At 36.3% G+C, this 22,901-nt stretch overlaps 2 protein-coding genes across 2 annotated transcripts in view; both read left to right on the top strand.

The window, feature by feature from the left end:
• The window catches only part of LOC106083621 (glucose dehydrogenase [FAD, quinone]), a 30,035-nt gene extending 15,029 nt beyond the window's left edge, over positions 1 to 15,006 (top strand). Inside the window, exons 3-5 of the mRNA XM_013246764.2 lie at positions 10,168 to 10,572; positions 10,632 to 10,963; positions 13,896 to 15,006. Coding sequence (XP_013102218.1) covers positions 10,168 to 10,572; positions 10,632 to 10,963; positions 13,896 to 14,708 — 1,550 coding nt within the window. The 3' untranslated portion in view covers positions 14,709 to 15,006. The remainder of the gene's footprint in view (positions 1 to 10,167; positions 10,573 to 10,631; positions 10,964 to 13,895) is intronic.
• Positions 15,007 to 18,125: 3,119 nt separating this feature from the next.
• On the top strand, positions 18,126 to 21,217 carry LOC106083595 (general odorant-binding protein 84a). Its single transcript, XM_013246725.2, has 4 exons — positions 18,126 to 18,430; positions 19,000 to 19,061; positions 19,126 to 19,252; positions 21,016 to 21,217. Exons 1-4 carry the CDS (start codon positions 18,157 to 18,159, stop codon positions 21,105 to 21,107), a joined length of 555 nt encoding a protein of 184 aa, XP_013102179.2. The 5' UTR covers positions 18,126 to 18,156; the 3' UTR covers positions 21,108 to 21,217.
• The last annotated feature ends 1,684 nt before the right edge of the window (positions 21,218 to 22,901 follow it).

Genomic DNA, 22,901 nt, shown 5'->3' with positions numbered 1-22,901 from the left:
AACCAATTTGAGCCATTAGCCAAAATTAGATAATAATTGAACCATCTAGAGGCACACGAAGTCAAGATCGGAGATCGCATTATATGGAAGCTATATCGGGTTATGAACCGATTTAAGCCGTACTTGGCACAGTTGTTAAATGTTAGAATAAAACTATTCATGCAAAATTTCAGCAAAATCGGATAATAATTGCGACCTCTAGCGGCTCAAGATTCAAGATCCGAAATCGGTTTATATGCGAGCTATATCAGGTTATGAACCGATTTCAGCCATACCGATCGGATTCAGCCGAGATCGGATTATATGGAAGCTATATCGGGTTATGAACCGATTTGAACCATACTTGGCACAGTGTTAAAAGTTAGAACAACACATTTCATGCAAAATTTCAGCCAAATCGTATAATAATTGCGCCATCTAGCGGCTCAAGAAGTCAAGATCCGAGATTGGTTTATATCACCTTTATCATAATTGCAGCCAAATCGGATAATAATTGCGCCCTCTAGCGGCTGAAGAAGTCAAGATCCGAAATTGGTTTATATAGGAGCTATATCAGGCTATGAACAGATTTGGACCATACATAGCACAGTTGTTGATGGTCAAACCAAAACACCTCATGCAAAATTGCAGCCAAATGGGATAAGAATTGTTCCCTCTAGAGGCTCAAGGAGTATAATTAGGTGATTGGTTTATATTAGAGCTTTATTAGGTTGCGAACCAATTTGGGCCATACTTGGCGAATTGATGGTCAAACCAAAACACTTTGTGCAAAATTTCACTCAAATTGGATAATAATAGAACCCTCTAACGGCTCAAGAAGTCAAGATCCGAGATCGGTTTATATAGGAGCTATATCAGGTTATGAACCGATTTAGACCCTACCTGGCAGAGTTGTTGGAAGTCAAAATAAAACACTTGGTGCAAAATTTCAGCTAAATCGGACGAGAATTGCGCCCTCTATCGGCTGACAATGTGAAGATCCGAGATCGGTTTATATGGGAGATATATCAAGTTATGAACCGATTTAGATCATGCTTGGCTGAGTCTTTGGAAACCAAAATCCAAATCATTTGGTGCAAAATTTCAGCTATAACGGATAATAATTGCGCCCTCTAGCTGCTCAAGAAGTCAAGACCCAAAATCGGTTTATATGGGAGCTATATAAAGTTATGAACCGATTTAAACCATACTTGGCGTATTTGTTATAAGTTAGAACAAAATACCTCATGCAAAATTGCAGCCGAATTGGTAAATAATTTCGCCTTCTTGCGGCTCAAGAAGTCAAGATCGGAAATCTATACATATAAGAGTTGTGTGACGGACTGATCATCGCCCAGCCCAAGCGGCTGAACCTCGAATCATGAAATTTTGCACGAATGTTGCTGGATTTTGATATTGTATGTTTTGGTACTAAAAAGTACGAAACGGCACATATTTGCCCAGCGCGAACGGAAAGGGCTAGAATTATGTTATTGGGCTCTAATTAAAAAGTGTCCCGAAAAAAAGGGTTTGGTAAACAAAATGTTGGAAAATCGTACCGAAAGTGGGAGAAAAGGTACGTTAATATCGCAATTGGTACTATTTGGTACTTTCTTTGTTAATTGAGTTATAGCTCTGAATTTTGGAACTTACGTACACCATGGCAACCTAAATTGGGTAACTATTAGTGTTTTTGGAAATTTGTATATTAAGATACTAGGAAAACTACCAAAAATGTACGAAATTCGTGAACTTTTTACAGGGCGGGTGGATAGAGATAGAATTTTGATCTAAAAGACATCTGGTGCAAGAGGAGGAGGGTGAAAAAAAATGGAAATTTTAGTATTTTCAACGGGGGAAAACGTACGTATAGTACCGCATTTGATACTTTCTTCACAGACGGTGATAGAAGTCTGAATTTTGCCAGGTAAATCTAGCAAATATATGACTGACTAAATGATTTATTCAAAATTCGTACATTTTGGTATCAAAAATGGTACGATTTGGTACTTTCTTTATGAATGGAGCTAGAGGTCTGAAATTTGGCAGGTACAACTAAGAAATATATCACCTATCATATATTAATTGATCTATTAAAAATTTATTCATTTTGGTACCAAAATTGGAACCATTTGGTACTTTCTTTTCAATTGAAGTTCGAGGTCTGAAATTTGGCACGCAATTTCAAATAGGAAATATATGATGGGTGACAAAATAATATAATCAAAACTCAAACATTTTGGTACCATTTGGAGCTTTCTTTACAAATGGAGCTAGAAGTCTGAAATTTGGCATATAGTGGGTGACTAAATGATCCATTCAAATTTCGTATATTTTGGTGCCAAAAAGGGCAAAATAGTACGAAATAGCTTATCTTCGCCTACAGCGAACAGGGACCGCTAAAAAGAAGAAATTTGACAAATATTATCGCAGTCTTGACAAAACTACGACATGTGGAAGAAAACGTACTAACTGTGCTGTAATTGGTACCTTGAAAGAATATATTGGGCAACGAGAAGATACTTTTTATTCGTCAATCCTACAAAATGGTACTTTCTTAACGGGGTGAGCTAAAGCTCTCAAAATTGGTAACGTGTACACTTTGACTATAAGTTGTGGGTGACCAGAAGATTATTCAAAATCATACATTTATGTACTGAAACTTACAAAATGGTACGTTCTTTACAGAGTGATAATAAGCTTTCAAAATTGGGATATGCTTACAGCTTGACAATAAATATAGGGCGGTTAGAAGATTTGTTTCTAATTTGTGCATTTAGGTACTAAAAAATACAAAATGGTACTTTTTTGCAGAGTGATCTTAAACTCTCAAAATTTGGATACCGCTACACCTTGGCTATAAATTTTGGCTGACCAGAAGATTTTCTTTCAAAATCGTACATTTAGGTACTAAGACCTACAAAATGGTACTTTCTTTACTAATTGAGCTAAAGCGTTCAAAATTGGGATTCATTTATACCTTGACAATATATATTGGGCGACTTAATGATTTTTCCGATGTATATAGTACCAAGAATAAGGTACTTTTTGGTACTTTCTTTACAGAAGGGGATCGATTTTTGAAATTTTATATCCAATTATTACAAAACTTCATAATCTTATAAACTGGGGATCGGGCCATCGGGATGCTAATGTCAATATATTCAAAGTTAAAGTTGTCGATGTTCATATGGTATATAACTCCTCTAAACACCCAAAAGCTATTATGACAAACACATTTAGTTAAATTACTAACAAAAGATCTCCAACATTTATGCCGGTATATCCAACTCCTAATTGAGATTTCTATTTTCTTTTCATCACTTTTTGAGTCTTGTCAAGTCTTGACCTCCACACAATTAGGTCTTCCCCATATTAACTTAAACATCACACCCACCTAAAAATACTTAAAATGAAACCAATTTCACCGATATATGCTTTCTGAACATCATATTTCACACTCTCTTTCAATTGATTTGCTTAAGTTTGCCTCTTAAAGTTTGTAACACTTTTTTCAACAACAGACAAACAATCCCTTTGTCATACACAGTTTTGTCCAACATATGGTGGTGTTTTCAGTTAACATGTTCGTTTCTTAAGTCTTTTGTATTGATTGATAATAGCAGAGCGTGAACCCCGCCTCCTAATTTGTGTGTGAGTGTTCAAACAACTTGTAAACAGCAATGCCCCTTGAGATCAGATTTCATCGAAATGATTTATGATGAAGATCCATTAGACAAAATGTTTTCAATCGTTCATCGTGGTGTATTGTTGTTATTATGTCTCAATTATAGTGTGTGATTTATTGAATTATTATTGAAATTGAAAACAAATATTTAACAAAACATGTATACTAGAGTGGGCCAAAAAACCAAAAGTAATATTTTTGAAATGCTAACTGACCGACGGACGGACGGACAGGGCTAAATCGACTTTAAATATAATGACGATTTAGTATATATATACAAACCGAATGACAATATTGGTACAACCGCATACAAAGCCACTTTCAATAGGCCTGTACTCTTGATCTCTTTACTATACCGCAGGACAAGATTTTTCGAGAATCAGGTGTGAAAAAGCATGTCACCCTATACCATTAGTGTGCAAATACACACAGACACTATTGCACATTATTGTGTACGTGCACAAGAACATACGTTTATAGGCTTGAAAAGTTTGTACCGCATATTGTAAATGAAGGTAAAGTCGAACAGAGGGATGGGCTTATAATCTAGAACATGTCAAAGCAATACTTTGAAATGTTTCAATCGGAATGGGTTAGTTTTAACTCAACCCCCAATCAGAAGTAGTATTGAACACACCAAGTAACCCTATATATCGCTAAAAACTAAACGCTAAAATTTAGATTTTATTCACTAATTTCCTAACAAGAGATCAATTAACCGTAAAAATCGATTAATGACCGCAGACAATAATTTATCTGCATTTGTTTCCATAATTCAAAGGCGACAATAAACCGCAAAATGAAATTCATTATCTACGTGATACAGCGTGAGAGATTTTTTAATGCTTGTCAGCCAAAATGAGTAGCAATCAATTTTAAAGTCATTTGGAACTTGAACAAATAGTTGATGCTAAATGTGCAAATGTCTAATTATACAGAAAACAATTTTTAAGGAATTTTTTCATAAATCCATTCATAATTTAGTTTTACATAATATGCATAAATCGAACTTAAAATACATGAACAAATTCTTCCGTTGATGCGCTAGCTGGTATTATTCGAAAATATGTAAGAATTTCTAAAATCCTAATTAATTTTGTTATTTTTCCATACATTTTAAATTTTTATGCCCTTTTTTGCTCTCTTGTTGGACAAACTCTCTCATATGTGCTCGCTCAGCAAGCAAAAATAGGTTTTGAAATTTGCCTGCAGAGGAAGACTACTTGATTTGGGGTGAATTTTTGTTTATGTTATTAGTGTGTGTGTATAACTGAAGGGCAAATAATGGATACCCAACACCTCGGTTATATAAATGTAAACCACCTTTCGTCATAATCCGGTGAAAAATTCATAATTTTTGAACCCATAGCTGCTATAACAGAATATTTTCCGATTTGGACCAAATTCGGTACGGACATTGAGTGGTCTAATAAATACAACTGTATACAAATGAAGGCCGATCTGAACCGAATAGGACACGGATGTCGAAAAGCCTAACATAAGTCACTGTGTCAAATTTCAACAAATTCGGATAATAAATGCGCCTTTTATGGAGCCATTACTTTAAATAGAGAGATCAGTATCTATGGCAGTTATATCCAAATCTAGGCCGATCTGGGCCAAATTGAGAAAAGATGTCGAAGGGTCTAACACAACTCACTGTCACAAATTTCGGCGAAATCGGACAAACACTGCGCCTTATGCGTCCAAGACTTTAAATCGAGAGATCGGTCTATATGGCAACTATATCCAAAACTAGACCGATCTGAGCCAAATTGAAAAAAATGTCGAAAGATCTAATACAACTCACTGTCCCAAATTTCAGCAAAATCGGACAATAAATGTGGCTTTATTGACCTAAGACCTTGAATCGGCAGATCAGTCTATATGGGGGCTATATCAAGATATAGACATACATTTTTATGGCAGACATGTGCTGACAAAGGCTTCGCCCCTAGGCCCAAACAGATCCCTGTGACCATCGGCAGACAGACGGACACAAATTGAAATGGGCAGACAGACGGACATAGCTAAATCCAATCATAAAGTGATTCTGAATCTATCCGTATAATTATCAAGGGACCTATGTATTTTCCTTTCTGGGAGTTACAAACAAATTCAGCAAAAAGATGGACATGCCTGAATGGAATAAGAAATTGATCCGGATATTTTTCTATGGGTCTATCTCTCTCCTTCTTGGTGTTACAAACAAACTAAGTTGCAATACCCGCTACCACAGTAGTGGTGTAGGTTATAAAAATTTTATTGAGAACAAAAATTGATTGATTAACCAAACTGCTGTCATTTGAGAAAAACTATCTAAAATGAATGCGCTAACGAAAACTAAAATGCTGATAAATAGATTACAAAAAGATATAATGTACATTGTACAACTCAGAAAATGTTTAAGGATTTCCGATAATATTGTCTTATATTGGATTAGAAATTTTACTGAGTTGAATGAAGATAAAGAGCCCTAATTTCAAGTTTAGCAAATATGTTGAAAGCGTTGATTCTTCAAACTTTTTCAGCATCTAGCTTAAAGTTGAATCGATGTAATGGATTTACCAAGTGCAAAGCCATGTTAAAAGAGCCCAATTATCTTCTTGACTTTAGACTCACACACAAAACTCCGGTTAGTATTTTGTATGCTATGAAAATTACTCCTCTATAGCTGTTACATGCCGGTTTGTCTCCATTACTTTCAACTTATCCTCGACTGTGATTTCTTTTCATGTCCGCCCATGACATTGATAGCCTGGATTCGAATCCTGGCGAAAATATCAGAATAGAATTTCAGAGGTAGTTATACCCTCCTATGCTAGAGACATTTGTGAGGTACTTTGCCATGTAAAAGCTTCTCCCCAAAGAGGTGTCGCACTGTGGCATGTCGTTCGAACTCGTCAATAAAAAAGAGGTCCCTTATCATTGAGCTTAAACTTGAATTGGACAGCACTCATTGATGTGTGAGAAGTTTACCCTGTTCCTTAAGATAAATTTACCATTTTGAATAACATTTTATAAAATGTATTTCCCCTGTCAAAAAACGAATCTGAGCTATATCAACAGCTATTCCCATCTCGATTGATTGAAATTAAATTATTTCTTTTTCCAACCTGTTTTACATTCCATTTCATTAGGCATGTTTTGATAAACCTGTATAAACTTTTTTATCATTAAAAAATAAAACACCGCTAACTTTTTGTTACGTTAATTGTATCAAGCAAAACCATCTACCAATGATCAAAACTGATCACATCACACTTCAAGTGTTTATTTACATATGAAATGATTAACTAACAAAAATTTATAGACGAAATCAATGAAGACAGTCAGTTCAATGATTGTTTACCAGAAATTTAAGTCAGCTGGTGTAATAACGCTAAATAAACTAAAAGAAAATAAAAAAATTAGTTTCCAAAAAAAATCAATTATTTTCGAAAACTTGATTCGAAAAGTTTGTATAATAAATATAAACTCTTATATCATTATATTAAATATGTTGTGATTGCATAAATGTATTTCATGTATTTTCAAATGTATTTTAAGACCATAAATATGGTTTATGTACGATATTTAGTGCCTATTGATTTATGTATGTTTATGGAAATATCAAAATCCTTTTCATGAGTTTACAATTCTATTGAGAAAAAAAATTGATTGATGAAATTGAATTGCTGTCATTCTGAGATACTATTGGGTTGCCCAAAAAGTAATTGCGGATTTTTAATTGCTTGTGACTCTCTAATTGCATTCTTTCTTCTGTCAGTTATCAGCTGTTACTTTAGCTTGCTTTAGCTTGCCTCTTAAAGTTTGTAACACTTTTTTCAACAACAGACAAACAATCCCTTTGTCATACACAGTTTTGTCCAACATATGGTGGTGTTTTCAGTTAACATGTTCGTTTCTTAAGTCTTTTGTATTGATTGATAATAGCGGAGCGTGAACCCCGCCTCCTAATTTGTGTGTGAGTGTTCAAACAATTTGTAAACAGCAATGCCCCTTGAGATCAGATGTCATCGAAATGATTCTATTGAGAAAAAAATTCTATTGAGAACAAAAATTGATTGATGAAATTGTGTCATTCTGAGAAACTATTGGGTTGCCCAAAAAGTAATTGCGGACTTTTAATTGCTTGTGACTCTCTAATTGCATTCTTTCTTCTGTCAGTTATCAGCTGTTACTTTAGCTTGCTTTAGAAAAAAAGTGTAAAAAAAGTATATTTGATTAAAGTTTATTCTAAGTTTTATTAAAAATGCATTTACTTTCTTTTAAAAAATCCGCAATTACTTTTTGGGCAACCCAATATATATAGGAGCTGTGCGTTATATGAGTGTATGTCTCTTTATATAGACAATACTTTGTTGCACTAGTACTTTGATTTTGCTTGGATCCCATTAAGAAATAGGAGGGTTTGCCCATATCTTTCTTAAAGCTACGCAGAGGTTAGCATGTCCCCCTATGACGCTGAACGCCTGGGTCATCAAAAAAATTTAAGCTGTGGCGACATTTGTGAGGTACCATGTCATGCAAAAACTTCACCCCATAGAGGTGTCCCACTGCAGCACGCCGTTCGGGCTTGCCTATAAAAGAGAGGCCCCTTTTTATTGAGCTTGAGAGTGGGGAGACACCTCCAAACTTGGTGTCAGAGATAATAAAATGGGCGCAGAAGATTAAGGCGCTTGGAACGCTTTTCTACGTTCGGCTAGTGGAACAAATGTTCTGTCATAGCTAGAGATAGGATTCTACCGGGTAAATATCCCACGATTGGGTATTTATTGGGTAAATAACACATAAATACTTTTTTTATACCCTCCACCATAGGATGGGGGTATACTAATTTCGTCATTCTGTTTGTAACAACTCGAAATATGAGTCTAAGACCCCATAAAGTATATATATTCTTGATCGTCATGTCATTTTAAGTCGATCTAGCCATGTCCGTCCGTCTGTCCGTCCGTCCGTCTGTCTGTCGAAAGCACTCGAAGGAGTAAAGCTAGCCGCTTGAAATTTTGCACAAATACTTTTTGGTATTGTAAATGGGCCAAATTGGTCCACGTTTTGATATAGCTGCCATATAAACCGATCTTGGGTCTTGACTTCTTGAGCCTCTAGAGTGCGCAATTCTTATCCGATTGAAATTTTGCACGTAGTGTTTTGCTAGCACTTGCAACAATTACGCTAAGTATGGGTTTAATCGATCCATGTTTCGATATAGCTGTCATATAAACCGATCTTGGGTCTTGACTTCCTGAGCCTCTAGAGGGCGCAATTCTCGTCCGATTTACCTGAAATTTTGCACGTGGTGTTTTGGTATCACTTTCAACAACTGTGCTAAGTATGATTCAAATCGGTCCTTAACCTGATATAGCAGCCATATAAACCGATCTTGGATCTTGACTTCTTGAGCCAATAGAGCGCGCAATTCTCATCCGATTTGGATTTTGAAATTTTGCACGAGGTGTTTTGTTGTGACTTACAATAACTGTGCTAAATATGGCGTAAATCGGTATAGAACCTGATATAGCTGCCATATAAACCGATCTGGGATCTTGACTTCTTGAACCTCTAGAGGGCGCGGCTTCTCTCATGATCTTCAACATACGTGTCTAATATAGTCTGAATCGATCAATAGCTTGATACCCACATAAACCTATCTCCCGATTTTGCTTCTGAATGAACTGAAAAATTACACAATGACTTGTGCAATGTTCAGCACTCATTTATGGTCCGAATCGGACAATAACTTAATATAGCTCCAATAGCATAACAGTTCTTATTCAATATTCTTTGTTTGCCTAAAAAGAGATACCGCGCATAGAACTCGACAAATGCGATCAATGGTGGAGGGTATATACAATAAGATTCGGCCCGGCCAAACTTAGGACGCTCTTACTTGTTTGGGTATAAATATTTGATGATTTCGTATTCTTTGATCGTATTCTTCTGATCTCAAAAAATCGGATTTAAGTTTTATATAGTCGCTATAAAGTCCGATGTTCTGGTAGACCCCTACCCATTCCTGTCAAATGTGGTCCAGATCGGACCATATTTGGACAAAGCTGCTATATAGACCGATCTACCGATATAGTGTAATGAGCCTATAAAAGGAGCATGTTTCATCCTATTTCGACAAAATTTGGCACAATAAGTTCTGCTACCCCTCTAAACCTTTTTGTTAAACATCGTCCAGATCGGACAATATTTGGATATAGCTGCCATATAGACCGATCTCCCGATATAGAGTATTGAACCCATTAAAGGAGCATTTTTCATCCGATTTTGATGAAATTTGAAACAGTGAGTTTTGATACACCTCTACACCTTTGTGTCGAACATCGTCCAGATCGGACCATATTTGGATATAGCTGTCATATAGACCGATTTCCAGATATAGAGTATTGAGCCCATAAAAGGAGCAATTATCATTGGATTTTGATGAAATACAATAATAGTAAATTTTAATCATCAATCTTTTTTTTTCCATGTGTCTTTTGCAGGTGGTGATGAACCCGTGGGAGCTCAAATTCCGTCCATGTTTTTGAATTTCATTAGCAGTGACATTGATTGGGGTTACAACACAGAACCAGAAAGTTCTGCCTGTCTCTCGTCCGAGGGACAACGCTGTTACTGGCCCAGAGGCAAAGTTCTAGGTGGAACCTCCGTCATCAATGGTATGATGTATATACGAGGCAATCGTGAGGACTATGATGATTGGGCCGCGTTGGGAAATCCCGGCTGGAGGTATGAGGACGTTTTGCCATTTTTCAAAAAATCTGAAAATAATCTGGAAATTGATGAGGTTGGAGCTGATCTACATGCTACTGGAGGTCCAATGCCGGTATCGAAATTCCCCTACAATCCACCATTGTCCTATGCCATTCTGAAAGCTGGCGAAGAATTAGGTAAGGCGTTAAAGTTTCTTTATGGTTTTTTTATGTAAAATTTTCGTTTTTTTTTCTAGGATTTTCTGTACATGATTTGAATGGCCTCAACTCTACTGGCTTTATGATTGCCCAGATGACTTCCCGCAATGGTATTCGCTATAGTTCAGCCAGATCTTTTATTCGTCCTGCTCGCATGCGCAGTAATTTGCATATTTTATTAAATACCACTGCCACAAAAGTTCTGATACATCCTGGCACCAAAACTGTTTTGGGAGTTGAGGTCAGCGATCAGTTTGGCAGCATGCGCAAAATCTTGGTTAAGAAAGAGGTCATTGTCAGCGGAGGAGCTGTCAATTCTCCACAAATTTTACTTTTGAGTGGCGTTGGACCTAAGGAGGATTTAGAAAAGGTAAGACTGAAAAACAGAAAAAAGGATAAGAACTAAAGCAAAAACGGTCTAAGTTTGGCGGGGTCAAATCTTAAAGAAATCAAATGGGTCTAAAATTTAGGGCTAGGTCTAATGAAGCTATGGCCAAGGATCGGTATATATGAGGACTATATGAGGTTAACATGATGTTTAGCTGTGGTTTTCCCCTCCTAATGCTGGCAACATTTGTGAGGTACTATGCCATGTAAAAATGGAGGCCACCATAGCGCAGAGGTTAGCATGCCCGCCTATGACACTGAACGCCTGGGTTCGAATCCTGGCGAGAACATCATGAAATGTTCAACGGTGGTTATCCCTCCTAATGCTAGCGACATTTGGGAGGTACTGTACCATTTGGTATGGCAGCTATAAAAACTTTTCCACTAAGAGGTGTCACACTGCGGCACGCCGTTCGCACTCGGCTATAAAAAGGAGGCCCCTTATCATTGAGCTTAAAAAAAAACTTGAACCGGACAGCACTCATTGATATGTGAGAAGTGAAAACTTCTTTCCAAAGAGGTGACTGGAGAAAAATCGAAAAACAATTGGTCAAGATATTTTGGATGTTAATGATGCCGCCAAGATGAAAAAGTTTCTCTCAAAATCCCATGTCCAAACTGAAACGTTAGTAGGTGACTTGGGATAAGAGCAGAGACGAGGGAGGACATGTTGAGGCTTCTGATGAGACACACGGAGACAACGGAATGGAAGGCTCATCATTACCGAATTTCTGGTTAAGGCAGCTTTATGGAGCTTTCAACTGTCATTTAAGTCAAGGTATTACAGGAAAGAGGGGTGCGCTGTCTGCCGCATTATCTGGCCACTATAATCGCAACGTGCCTAGGACTTGCGTATGCTCCAAATGCCTAGTAGGTAGAGAGGGAAGTATTTATACCCAAACGCGGCAAGGCATGTTATACGGCACCAAAAGCCTGTAGACCTATAAACCTTACATCGTTTCTACACAAAACTACGAAGCGTATAGTGGATAAAGAGTAGGACATCTAACATATTGCTCGGAGAAAAGCGGCATGCCTATGTGAAGAAGTATATGGTGAAGACGCCCCATATGAAATAGAAGAACCTTTGGATGCTAAGATGAAAACGTTGGCGGTATGCTTTGACATCGAGGGTGCTTTTAACAATGTGAGGACCTATACATTGATCCAATTTTTAGGAAATCAGTGAAGACTGCCCCTTATGAGGTTGCTCACAAACAGAATCACCTTTTGATGTCAAGATGAAAAAATTGATGGCATGCATTGACATTGAGGAAGCTTTAAACAATGTAAAGACCTACACATTGATACAATCAGTAGTTGGGCCAGTACCGGGTGGACAGGGTCTTTAAACTTTGGATAAACCAAATGCTAAGGAACAGGTGGTTGAATCCTGGGTGCTATGACGGCTATAAGGGGTAGAAATACGAATCAGCTCTGTAGAAAGGCCACAAAGGTTTTTAGGATGACATATGCCGTTTGCCTCGTGATCAGTTAGATTGTAGAAGACTTCAAATGTGAGTCAATTTGCCGTGCCACGTTTCCTCAACAGAATGATTTCGATATCCGACAAGGTTAAATACTTAGAAGTGATCTTGGGCAGGAAACTGGAAAGTGTCAAATTCAAGAGCGTACTCAGGAGGTTGGCAGATTTTGGGGGAAGGATAGTTAACTAGCTCTACAGGAGAGTGATCAGACCAATACGACTCTGTAGTTTGTTGGACTGTGATGGAGAAAAAGTACAACATTGACACCATACAATGAGTTCAGAGATAATGTTTCCTAAGCATAGGCGGGGCGATGAGCCACTGTTACTATGAAACTTAAGGCGATGAGAGAGTGGATAGACGATAGGAGCAGGTCATACCAAGGTTGGATAATAAAGGCGACGATGGAAAACTGTGATAGATTGGAGGAGGTTTCGGATCGTAAACCTAAGACGACACTTGAGGTCGAATGCGGAACACTGCTGCCGGCGGCACGTTCCCGTCTTTTGGATGCCGGTCTCCAGCAGAATACGGGGAAACGAAAAGCAGACGATTTGGCCGTGAAGGCCAGAGGTCTTCTATCAGTAGACTTGTGTGAATTCAAAGCCTTTCGGGGCCCTGCAGTCTGAGTTAAGTGCGTGGGCAACCAACAGTGAAACTATCGGTAGGTAGGACAACGCAAACTGTATGGGGAAATCTGGATTCTGAGAAGAAGAGGCTAATACTGAAGGAAGTAAGAAGTAGATCAGTATTACTTGTGGTATTATTACGGGACACATTGGATAACCAGCGCACTTATGCAGAATAGGTGCGGCAAGTGATAGCATGTGTGGGGCATGTGGCGATGATGATGAGACGTTGTAGCATTTCCTATGTCATTATCCGGTTTTCGGGGCTAACGGACTCCGACATTGAGTTATGGACATAATACCAGACTTGAACCAACTTAGAGGCGTTTGACTTAAGGCCAAAACAGAATGGGCGCGTTGAGTTTTGATTTTGAGCGTTATGTTGGAAAATGCAACTCTGCAAAAAATCCCACAAAAACAGCACGTAAAATTTTTAACTTTAACGACTGAAATCGAGCGTTATTCTGTGTTGCCATACGTGAAGTAGTGATTTTAGGCGTCAAAGTTAAAAATGTTTGAACTTTTGCACGTAGTTTTTGTTTGCAGAGTTGTATTTTTTAACGCAACGCCCAGAAAACAAAGCTCACCGCGCTCATCCTGCTTTGGCCTTTAGACTTTATCAGGGGTACGTTTTTAGTAAAGCGCACAGACCTAGCCTAATCTGCACCGAAAATTGGATATCGTGACTCACAAAATGAAAACAGTTTTAGATAGACCTTATTTTGTGTAAAGTTTCATTGTTCCATACGTATAAAAATGGTTAAACTCAAATTTTCTTTTCTTTCTTTCCTTCCTTTAGGTTAATGTACGTCCCATCCATGATCTGCCCGGTGTTGGTAAAAACCTACACAATCATGTGGCCTATTTTACAAATTTCTTTATTGATGATGCCGATACGGCGCCCCTTAATTGGGCCACAGCTATGGAATACCTACTGTTCCGCGATGGTCTTATGTCTGGTACTGGTATCTCTGATGTCACTGCCAAATTGGCTACGCGCTATGCTGATAAACCTGGAGTACCTGATTTGCAATTCTATTTTGGAGGTTATTTGGCCAGTTGTGCACGAACCGGTCAAGTTGGTGAATTATTATCGAACAACTCAAGAAGTATTCAAATTTTCCCAGCAGTTTTAAATCCCAAATCAAGGGGTTACATTACACTGGCTTCCAACGATCCTTTGGCACCTCCTCGTATATTTGCTAATTATTTGACAGACGAGCGGGATGTTAAAGTTTTGGTGGATGGTATAAAATTCGCCATACAACTGTCTCAAACTTCCCCTCTAAAACAATATGGCATGAGATTGGATCGTACTGTAGTCAAGGGATGCGAATCCATGACATTTGGCTCGGATGCCTACTGGGAATGTGCGGTGCGTCAAAATACTGGACCCGAAAATCATCAAGCAGGCTCTTGTAAAATGGGTCCAGCTCACGATCCAATGGCGGTGGTCGATCATGAGCTGAGGGTCCATGGCATACGCGGGCTTAGAGTTATGGACACCAGCATAATGCCTAAGGTGACAGCAGGCAACACACATGCCCCCGCTGTAATGATTGCCGAAAAGGGTGTTTACATGATCAAGCGTGCCTGGGGTGCCAAAGTCTGACGATTGGATGCAACGTGGACGCTGCATAGAGTAGTTTAAAAAAAATATAAAATGAGAAAAAACATTTTAAAAAATATTACAAAATTATTATTTAAACATATGTTAAACATACTATGTACATTTAGGCTTGCAATTTGCAAAAACTTATTGAGAACAAAAACTGTTTGTGAATTTTTCGAGTATCCTGAACTAAATTTCATTAATTTCGTCACTAATTTTAACTCTTTGCCCTGTAGTCCACTGTTGCGCCTCTCTTTGTTTTATGATGAATGTAGATTAATTAATACCTTTACCTAAACTAATCTCTTTGTTTTTCATTTTATTATCTTTATTTTTGTTTACTAATGTTTTTAGACTGGCAATTTACAAAAATTTATTGAGAACAAAAATTGATTGTGAATTTTTCAAGAATTCTGCCCTAAGTTCTATAGTTTTTGTCATTATGTGAACTTTTTGCCCTGTAATTCACTTTTGCTACCCTCTTTGCTTTATGATGAATGTAGTTTTATCAAAAACTTAACCTAGACCAACATTTTCTGTTTTTGTTTTTAATTTTATATGTTCACTATTTTTTTAAGACTTGCTTAACTCTTCAGGCCGAAACAGAATGTGGGCGTTGAGCTTTGTTTTTACGAGTTGCAAAAATGCAACTATGCACGCAAATCTCACAAAGGTAACGAGGAAAATATAAAAATGTTTAACTTTGAAGCTTGAAAGCGAGCGTCATTTTGTGCTGTCACACATAAGTAGTGTTTTTAGTCGTCAAAGTTAAAAATTGCTTAACTTTGATTTTTGTACGTGTTTTTTTTTTTTGCAGAATTGCATTTTTCAACACGACACTCCTCATTCTGTTAAGGCCTTTCGCCCTGTAGTTCACTGTTGCGCTTCTCCTTGCTTTGTGATGAATTTATATAAATGAAAACCTTAACTTAGGTCAACATGTTTTTCGTTTTTAATTTTTATGCCTATCTCTCTTATTTCTTGGAAATTTCATAGTTAAAACTAAGACATATTCATTTACAGATAGTGGCAGTTGTCAAAATCAGTGATTAGTGCAACCCTGATTTTGTGTATGTTACTAGTTCGCGCCATTTTTCGTTGTTTGCGTGTGGTATGGTTCTTAACTATAATACTCACACACAACCAAAACCTGTTGAAGGATGCTAGCGAGAAAAAGTTGTACTCAGCTGTTTGCGGTACACTACCTGGTAATTATGTCATGGTTAAAACGGCTCTTAACACAGGTTATGATTTTTTTTATTTAAATGTCAATTACAATCAGCTGTTTGAAGTAAATCCAGGGATGCCACTACTTTAATCTCAGATTCTGTAACAAGTGATAAAATGGGTATAGAAAGATTTTGATTTAAGCGTACCATGTATATAGTAAAATTTATTATTACGCCACATTTTGACTTACATCGGTATTCACAAAACTTAATGTAGATTTGACACAAGTTTTTTGACATATTTCCTTTATAGAACAGTCAAATCTACATTATGTTATGTGAACACAGCCGTTAATAAATAAAATAATGTTGCCAGTTTTTCTCTACAATTGGATGTTATGGAGATAATTGCTGTACTGGATAGACAAGCCGTGAAGGGCACAAATAAAACGCAAAAAAAAACCTTCCAGTGTAAGTCTGTTTGTTTGCCATGAAGTGGTTACTCCGTTTGCCAACCTGCCAATACGAGGAAAAGTGAAAATATTTGTAAAATTTACAAAAAAAATTACGCAACGTATGTGAGTATATTGTAGAATAGAATAGGAGAATAAAGGATTTCTGCAGGATTTCTGCACACTTATTTGCGAAAAACATATCATGACAATCCTGAGGACAGATGTTCTTCATAAGCCCGCACTGGTAATTTTTTCCAGAACTTCGATGATCTGAATAGATGTCATTTTCATACAAATTTCTCATAATGTGGATAGGTCCCACGAACATCGTTTAGATTGTCAAAATCTGCCGATTATGAATGTTAATAATTGTCAGTAATTTTTGTTTTGTCTAACAAAATGCAGTATATTGCACATCTACGCATTATTTTTTTTTATACCAGATATTTACGAAATACGGCATCAATTTCATATATTTTATTGATTCAATTTGAATTTGAACGTTAACAAATGTACATTTACATTGACAAATTTGACAAACTTAATGACGAAAAATCAAAATTGCATGTTGGCTGATCGCTTGGCTTAATCTTCTTAACTAAATCGTAATTCTAAATCAAATTCTAGTATGAAAAGCTGTTAACATATCTCCATTTCTGTCTGCCTGCTGCAATAAAACCCCATTTACATTGCTCTTTAAATCCGGATTTTACGGCTCGATCATCTGTTTTCCCTTTATTAATCAGCTGACGAGAGCCGTAAATCCGGCTTTAATGATCAGTGTAAACGGGGTTTAAGTCTTACTGCCTGTCCAACTAATTCTGTATCACTCAAGTGAGTGACTCGACTCACTGAAACATCTGTTTGTTCCATTTTCAGTGACAAAAAGTTAGTGGTACAGACAGTTAGTTCGTTAAAAGAATAAGTTGTTTCTTTGAATGTATTTCTTTGATCTGATCCAAAATTTTTCAACCAATAACACTTTTGGTCCTGTTCCTCAAAAACTGTTTGTCTCAGGCGAAGTGTTTTTGTACGCAAAATGTTCACCCATAGCAGCTGATTTCCATCACAAAATCAGCTGATTTTGACAGGTCGAAAAGGAATGTCTCGGTCGTTCGCTAAACACATCGCTCTTACCTCGAAAGAGAATAACTGGCAACACAGTTTTCTAAATATTGAGAATAAACTTAATTATGCCTCAACATCATTTGTTTTTAATGTTTAATTTATTCACATCATCTGTTTCTCAAATTTGTTATGAAATCTGTGCCACACATTCAAGCCCTTTGTTATTTATATGTAATCTATATATACTACATATAAACGTATATACAGTTCTTTATTTATATTCCTATTTAAGTATTATAACTTATTCAATCTGCGAAACCTCTTCCCCTCCCCCACCCCTCTCAAAAAGTTTAGACGAGTTCACAAGAATGTATGTATCTATGTAACAATACAAAAACAAATTAACTAAATAGTTAACTGTACTATAGTGAATGATAATAAAAATTTAATTGTACAACAAAAAGTAAGAGAAAAGTTAACTGTAATATTTGTAACAATTTGTAGTACACACAATATTACCTTATACTATATAATAAATAGAAATCAACTATTTAGCATTTAATGTATACATATTTATCAGTACTATAATAAATAATGAAATATATGTAAAAAAAAAATAAAAATAAAAACAAAAAATTGTTACTTGCGTGTCTATCTGCTAACACGAACTATGTGTTCTATAAAAATATCCACACCTTAAACATGCAACTGTAGTTGCATGAAAATGGTCCATCTGTTCATACGGAAGTCAGTACTATGACCATCGAAAGGAAAATTCGTCTTCTCGTAGCCCTTTTATTTTTAATTTTTCTTCAAAAAATTTGGGCCATTGTGGAAAAGGCCAAAAATAATGGTGACATATACATAGTAAGTGAGGAGACATTTCTTCGCAATCATCATGGTTTGATACCAAAGGAATCTACTACCACTGAACCAACGGAGAGCAGTACCAATAGAAATGTGAATCCCGATTTAATTGATTTTAATGCGGTCATTTCCATGTGTAATTCGAGTTTTTCAATACCTATGGGTAAGTTTTTCCGAGATTTGTAGAATAACTTGAGTGAAGCAGAATTTAGCAGCGGGATTACCAACCAACAATTTTGAACTTTTGATTTCTAAATCAGCTGTTTTTCTTATATAAAAACAGCTCATTTTGACATACCAAGGGATAGGTGTAAAGCTTAATATTGACTTTTCGCTCAAACAACTGTGAAAAAAATGGTAACGTACATTGTGCTAATGACGCTACCTCTTAATTGTACCATGAGCTTATAGCAAGTTTAAAGGACTATTCTTGGTCGTATACGGTCTTTGGATCACACCTTATAAGTGCATCCTGGATTAGAGCAAGAATTCCAACATAGATGTGGTCACGTTTGCATAATATGTGACTAAGAAAATCTTTCGATTTGCGTTTTCGAAACTCGGAACAGGCCTGATAGTTTTAGATGCTACTTCCATCCTATTCATGTTGTATGAGGACAATCCAAAACACTCGTAGCCGATATTTATAATAATGATAGTGCACCTAAAAAATAAAGCCCAGCCACATTTAACCCCTTTTTAACAACCCATTTATATCATCTCAAATTGTAGATTACTATATCACATTTAATACTACGGCGGAACTACCAAATGTGGAGGATAAAACGGGAATGGTAAGATATACATATATAAAAGAAGTGAATTTTAAAATATTTTTATGTATATTTGTTTTTTAAGTGTTTTATTCGCTGTTTTTATGAAAAGTCGCGAATTCTGGAGAATTGGCAATTAAATAGAACCAGAATCCAAATGAATATTTGGCCAGCAACTGGCGATACTATAGAGGTGTGTCAAAATGAAGGTGGTAAGTTCATAATGTTGTAAATTTCTGGTATCAGTAGGTGATGGTGAATAAAGAGGTCTTATTTCATAGACACGTGTTCGAACTGCGCACAAAGTCTGTATCCATCGGTCAATAGTCAATAATTTTGCTTTAAAAAAAATTGGTTGAAAAAATCCATTTGTGCACGACTCCTAATGCATATCAAACAACGTGTGTCAAAAGAAACTTAAATTTAACGTCTAAAGCCAAGTACTGACTTCATTCGCACCGAAAATGCCTAATTAATTATTGCGAAATCCGACGGACTTCTTTATCAGAACACAAACAACATCACACAACAAAGACAATAGTATTGAAGCAGAGTTGATTTGGTGCATTTCGTGAGAATTTAGTTACATTTGAAACTAAAATTGTGCGAAATTTATCCACAACAAATACAACAGTATTGAAGCAGATTTGATTCGGCCCATTTCGTTTGCAATTAATTATATCTGCAATGAAAATTGTGCGAAATTTATCCTGATGCAGCGACATGCCGCTACTATTTTGCTCATAGAACTCAGTACTACTTGTACGGAATGTGTTCGCATTATCTTCGCCACCATTTAAGTGTGTTTTGACAGTTGTTCGTGTGAAAAGTCGAAGTCAGTACTAGGCTTTACCATCAAAGGCCGTATAATCAAGGTATTTTCATTTACAGGTAGTGGCAGTTGCCCAACAAAATATTGAGTGCACTATCTGTCAAAATCAGTGATTAGTGCAACTCTGATTTTGTGTATGTTACCAGTTCGCGCCATTTCTCTTTGTTTGTGTGTGTTATAGTGCTTAACTATAATACACACCCACAACTAAAAATCGTTGGACTTCGCGAGAACAAATTCATTCGTGTCATTCCTAAAATTTTTTATAAATATACAATCAGCTGTTGTTTGTTTACCGATTGCTGCGTAATGTTAGGTGTGTATAGTACGCGAGTACTATTTCAGTAACAATTAGCCAGTAGAAATTTGCAGGAGGGTAAAAAACTTCTGCTTAGGAAAAAACCTCCAGCAGATATTTGCAAACCTGTTCCTTAGTGAAATTTAGTTAAAAGTGTGCGAAAAAGCCAAATTTGTCAACAGGAGGTTTATCCTCTCGATAAATTAATGTACCGCTGAGTTATTATGAAATTTATTTTTTCTACGAGTAACTCGACCTTAGTATCTAAGGAAAACCAAAAAATACATTCAGCCTCTAAAGAAATGTAGGATATTTCAACACAAAAAACTTGGTGCCTGCGTTGGAGGAATATATGCTTGTCCCTTGAGGATAATGAATATCCCTAAGGCCAAAACAAAATGAGTTTGTGTGCTTTGTTTTAGAGCAAAACAAATGCCACAAAACTAACTCCCCAAAGTTAAAGAATTTTCAAATTTGACAAAAATAGTGTCTTAAGGCGTCAAAGTTATTTTTTTTTCTTTTGCGCGTTGCTTTTGTGGTATTTGCGGGCAGAGTTGCATTTTCCAATGCGATGCTCAAAAAACAGAGCACAGCGCGCTCATTCTGTTTTGAACTTTAAAAATACAAAATACTTATCAGTCGCTACATCTACATTAGTATACATATATATGCAAATTTTACGATTGTAACAACATACTTCCCTTCTCTCTTTGATTAGTTTGTACTGTCCTAAAACTAAAAAACACTGCTGTACATTATCAAAGTTATAACTTTTCGTATTAGATTTCCTATTTTCCATTTTACATTTCCTAAAAATAAAATATTTGTTATAAATCATTTTTCAGCCAAAGAAAAGAATCCCTGTGTACGAGCGTATGCTATAGGAAAATGCCTGACCATTCGAGCCCTAGTTGATGCACCAAGTAAACCTAATTAATATATTGAAGTTCTAAACATTAATTTATTCTCATTAAGCCTCCAAGAAACATTTAATACCTCTAGCTTCTGAAAAACTTGAACAAAATAAATGGAATCAAATAAATATATCCTAAGCGTCTTTTATTTCCCATATACTATAACTCCATAAAACATTTCCCGTAATGTTTCCTCTTCATAATAAAATTATATGCAAGATAAGCGACAACATACAGCCAACACCTTTTCATATCTGGTTTTTACCTTATCTCTACATATTTCGAATTTCTTCCGTTTAAATATTCGAAATTAATTTTCTAACGTTCTAGTGGCATTTGGATACAACTCTGGAATTGGACAAACAATTAAAGGTGGTCTCATTTGTACAACAACCACAAATCATATGTTGCAATCCACCATCTTGCCTTCAAGCTGATAGCACACGCAAGCAAAGTTGCATGTGTGTGTGTGTATTCGAGTGCGTACATGAGCAAAGAATATGCAAAGAAGAAAATGCCAACAAAAGTCTGACATCTTAATACCGTCAAACCCGGCCGGCTGTTAACAGCTGTTCGAGTGAGACCACCTTTTTAAATCCGCCTTGTGAGCTAGCCTTCTTTAGTATACCTTGCGACCAGCTGTTCACTTACATTTACCCCATGATATATTAATTTAGAGGCAGGAGCAGTTGCCCAACAACAAAATATTGAGCTCACTTTCTGTCAAAATCAGTGATTTGTGCAACTCTTATTTTGTATATGTTAACCCACTTCTGCAGGGAACTGGTTTTGTGCAAGAATTGCTAAAATCTTAAAGTAAGCAGTACTCGTGCCACATCTGTATACTTTCAATGTGTTTGAGTGGCGAACTAAACATGGGGTTGATCTTGATTAGATCAATTGCATTGAAAAAACTTTCCAAAGCCTTTTCCTTTATTATTACTCTTCTTATGTTTCGTTTGCTGACCATTGTCTATGAACTTCTTGTAAATTCAAATTAATACTCACCCACTGTTTTTTATCCAAAAAAATCACTTTATTTCTTTAAAATTAAATTCTTACGCACCACTTCTTTACTTCAATACATCTCAAAACTTTATGACGGTCTGAATTCTTTGTTTTTTTTTTTTCTTATTCCATTTACTCGCATTCCTAAGCATAACGGTATTTTGTTTATAAAATTGTTTTATTATCCCAAAAATTAGATAGAGTAATGTTTCGCAGCAGGTCGATTCAACCCTTATACTACTTGACTTTGAGGCAAACCAAAGAGTTTTTGGTTTTTTACACTACATTTGTATTTCGAATAAACTGATTCAATGGTATTTTGTAAAGAACCAATTACATATTGTCATTTGATACTTTCAAAACCAGCGGGTTACTAGTTCGCGCAATTATTCGTTGTTTGTCATGGCGAAACAATTGAAGGTGGTCTCATTTGTACAACAACAACGAATCATATGGTGCAATTCGCTATCTTCCCATCAAGCTAGTCGACGTTTTGCCAACACACACAAAGAAATTTTTTTGCGCGTGTGTATACGTTTGTGTACACGATCAGAGAATATACGAGAAAGAAAATAAAAACAAAGAGAATGCAAACAAAAATCTGACATCTTAATACCGTTAAAACTGGGCGGCAGTCAACAGCTGTTTGCGTGAGACCACCTTTATAAATCCGCCTTGGATTTGGATAAAATTGTACTCAGCTGTTTAAGGAACATTACCTGGTAATTATGTCATGCATTTACCCTTCAGATTTACCTTCGGCATAATATTTTTGAATACTCCATCGACAAAGCAATTCGCAACGTAAC

The sequence above is a fragment of the Stomoxys calcitrans genome, chromosome 2, assembly GCF_963082655.1.
Source record: "Stomoxys calcitrans chromosome 2, idStoCalc2.1, whole genome shotgun sequence".
Classification (NCBI taxonomy): Eukaryota; Metazoa; Arthropoda; class Insecta; order Diptera; family Muscidae; genus Stomoxys; species Stomoxys calcitrans.
This window is presented reverse-complemented; position numbering and strand designations above follow the sequence as displayed.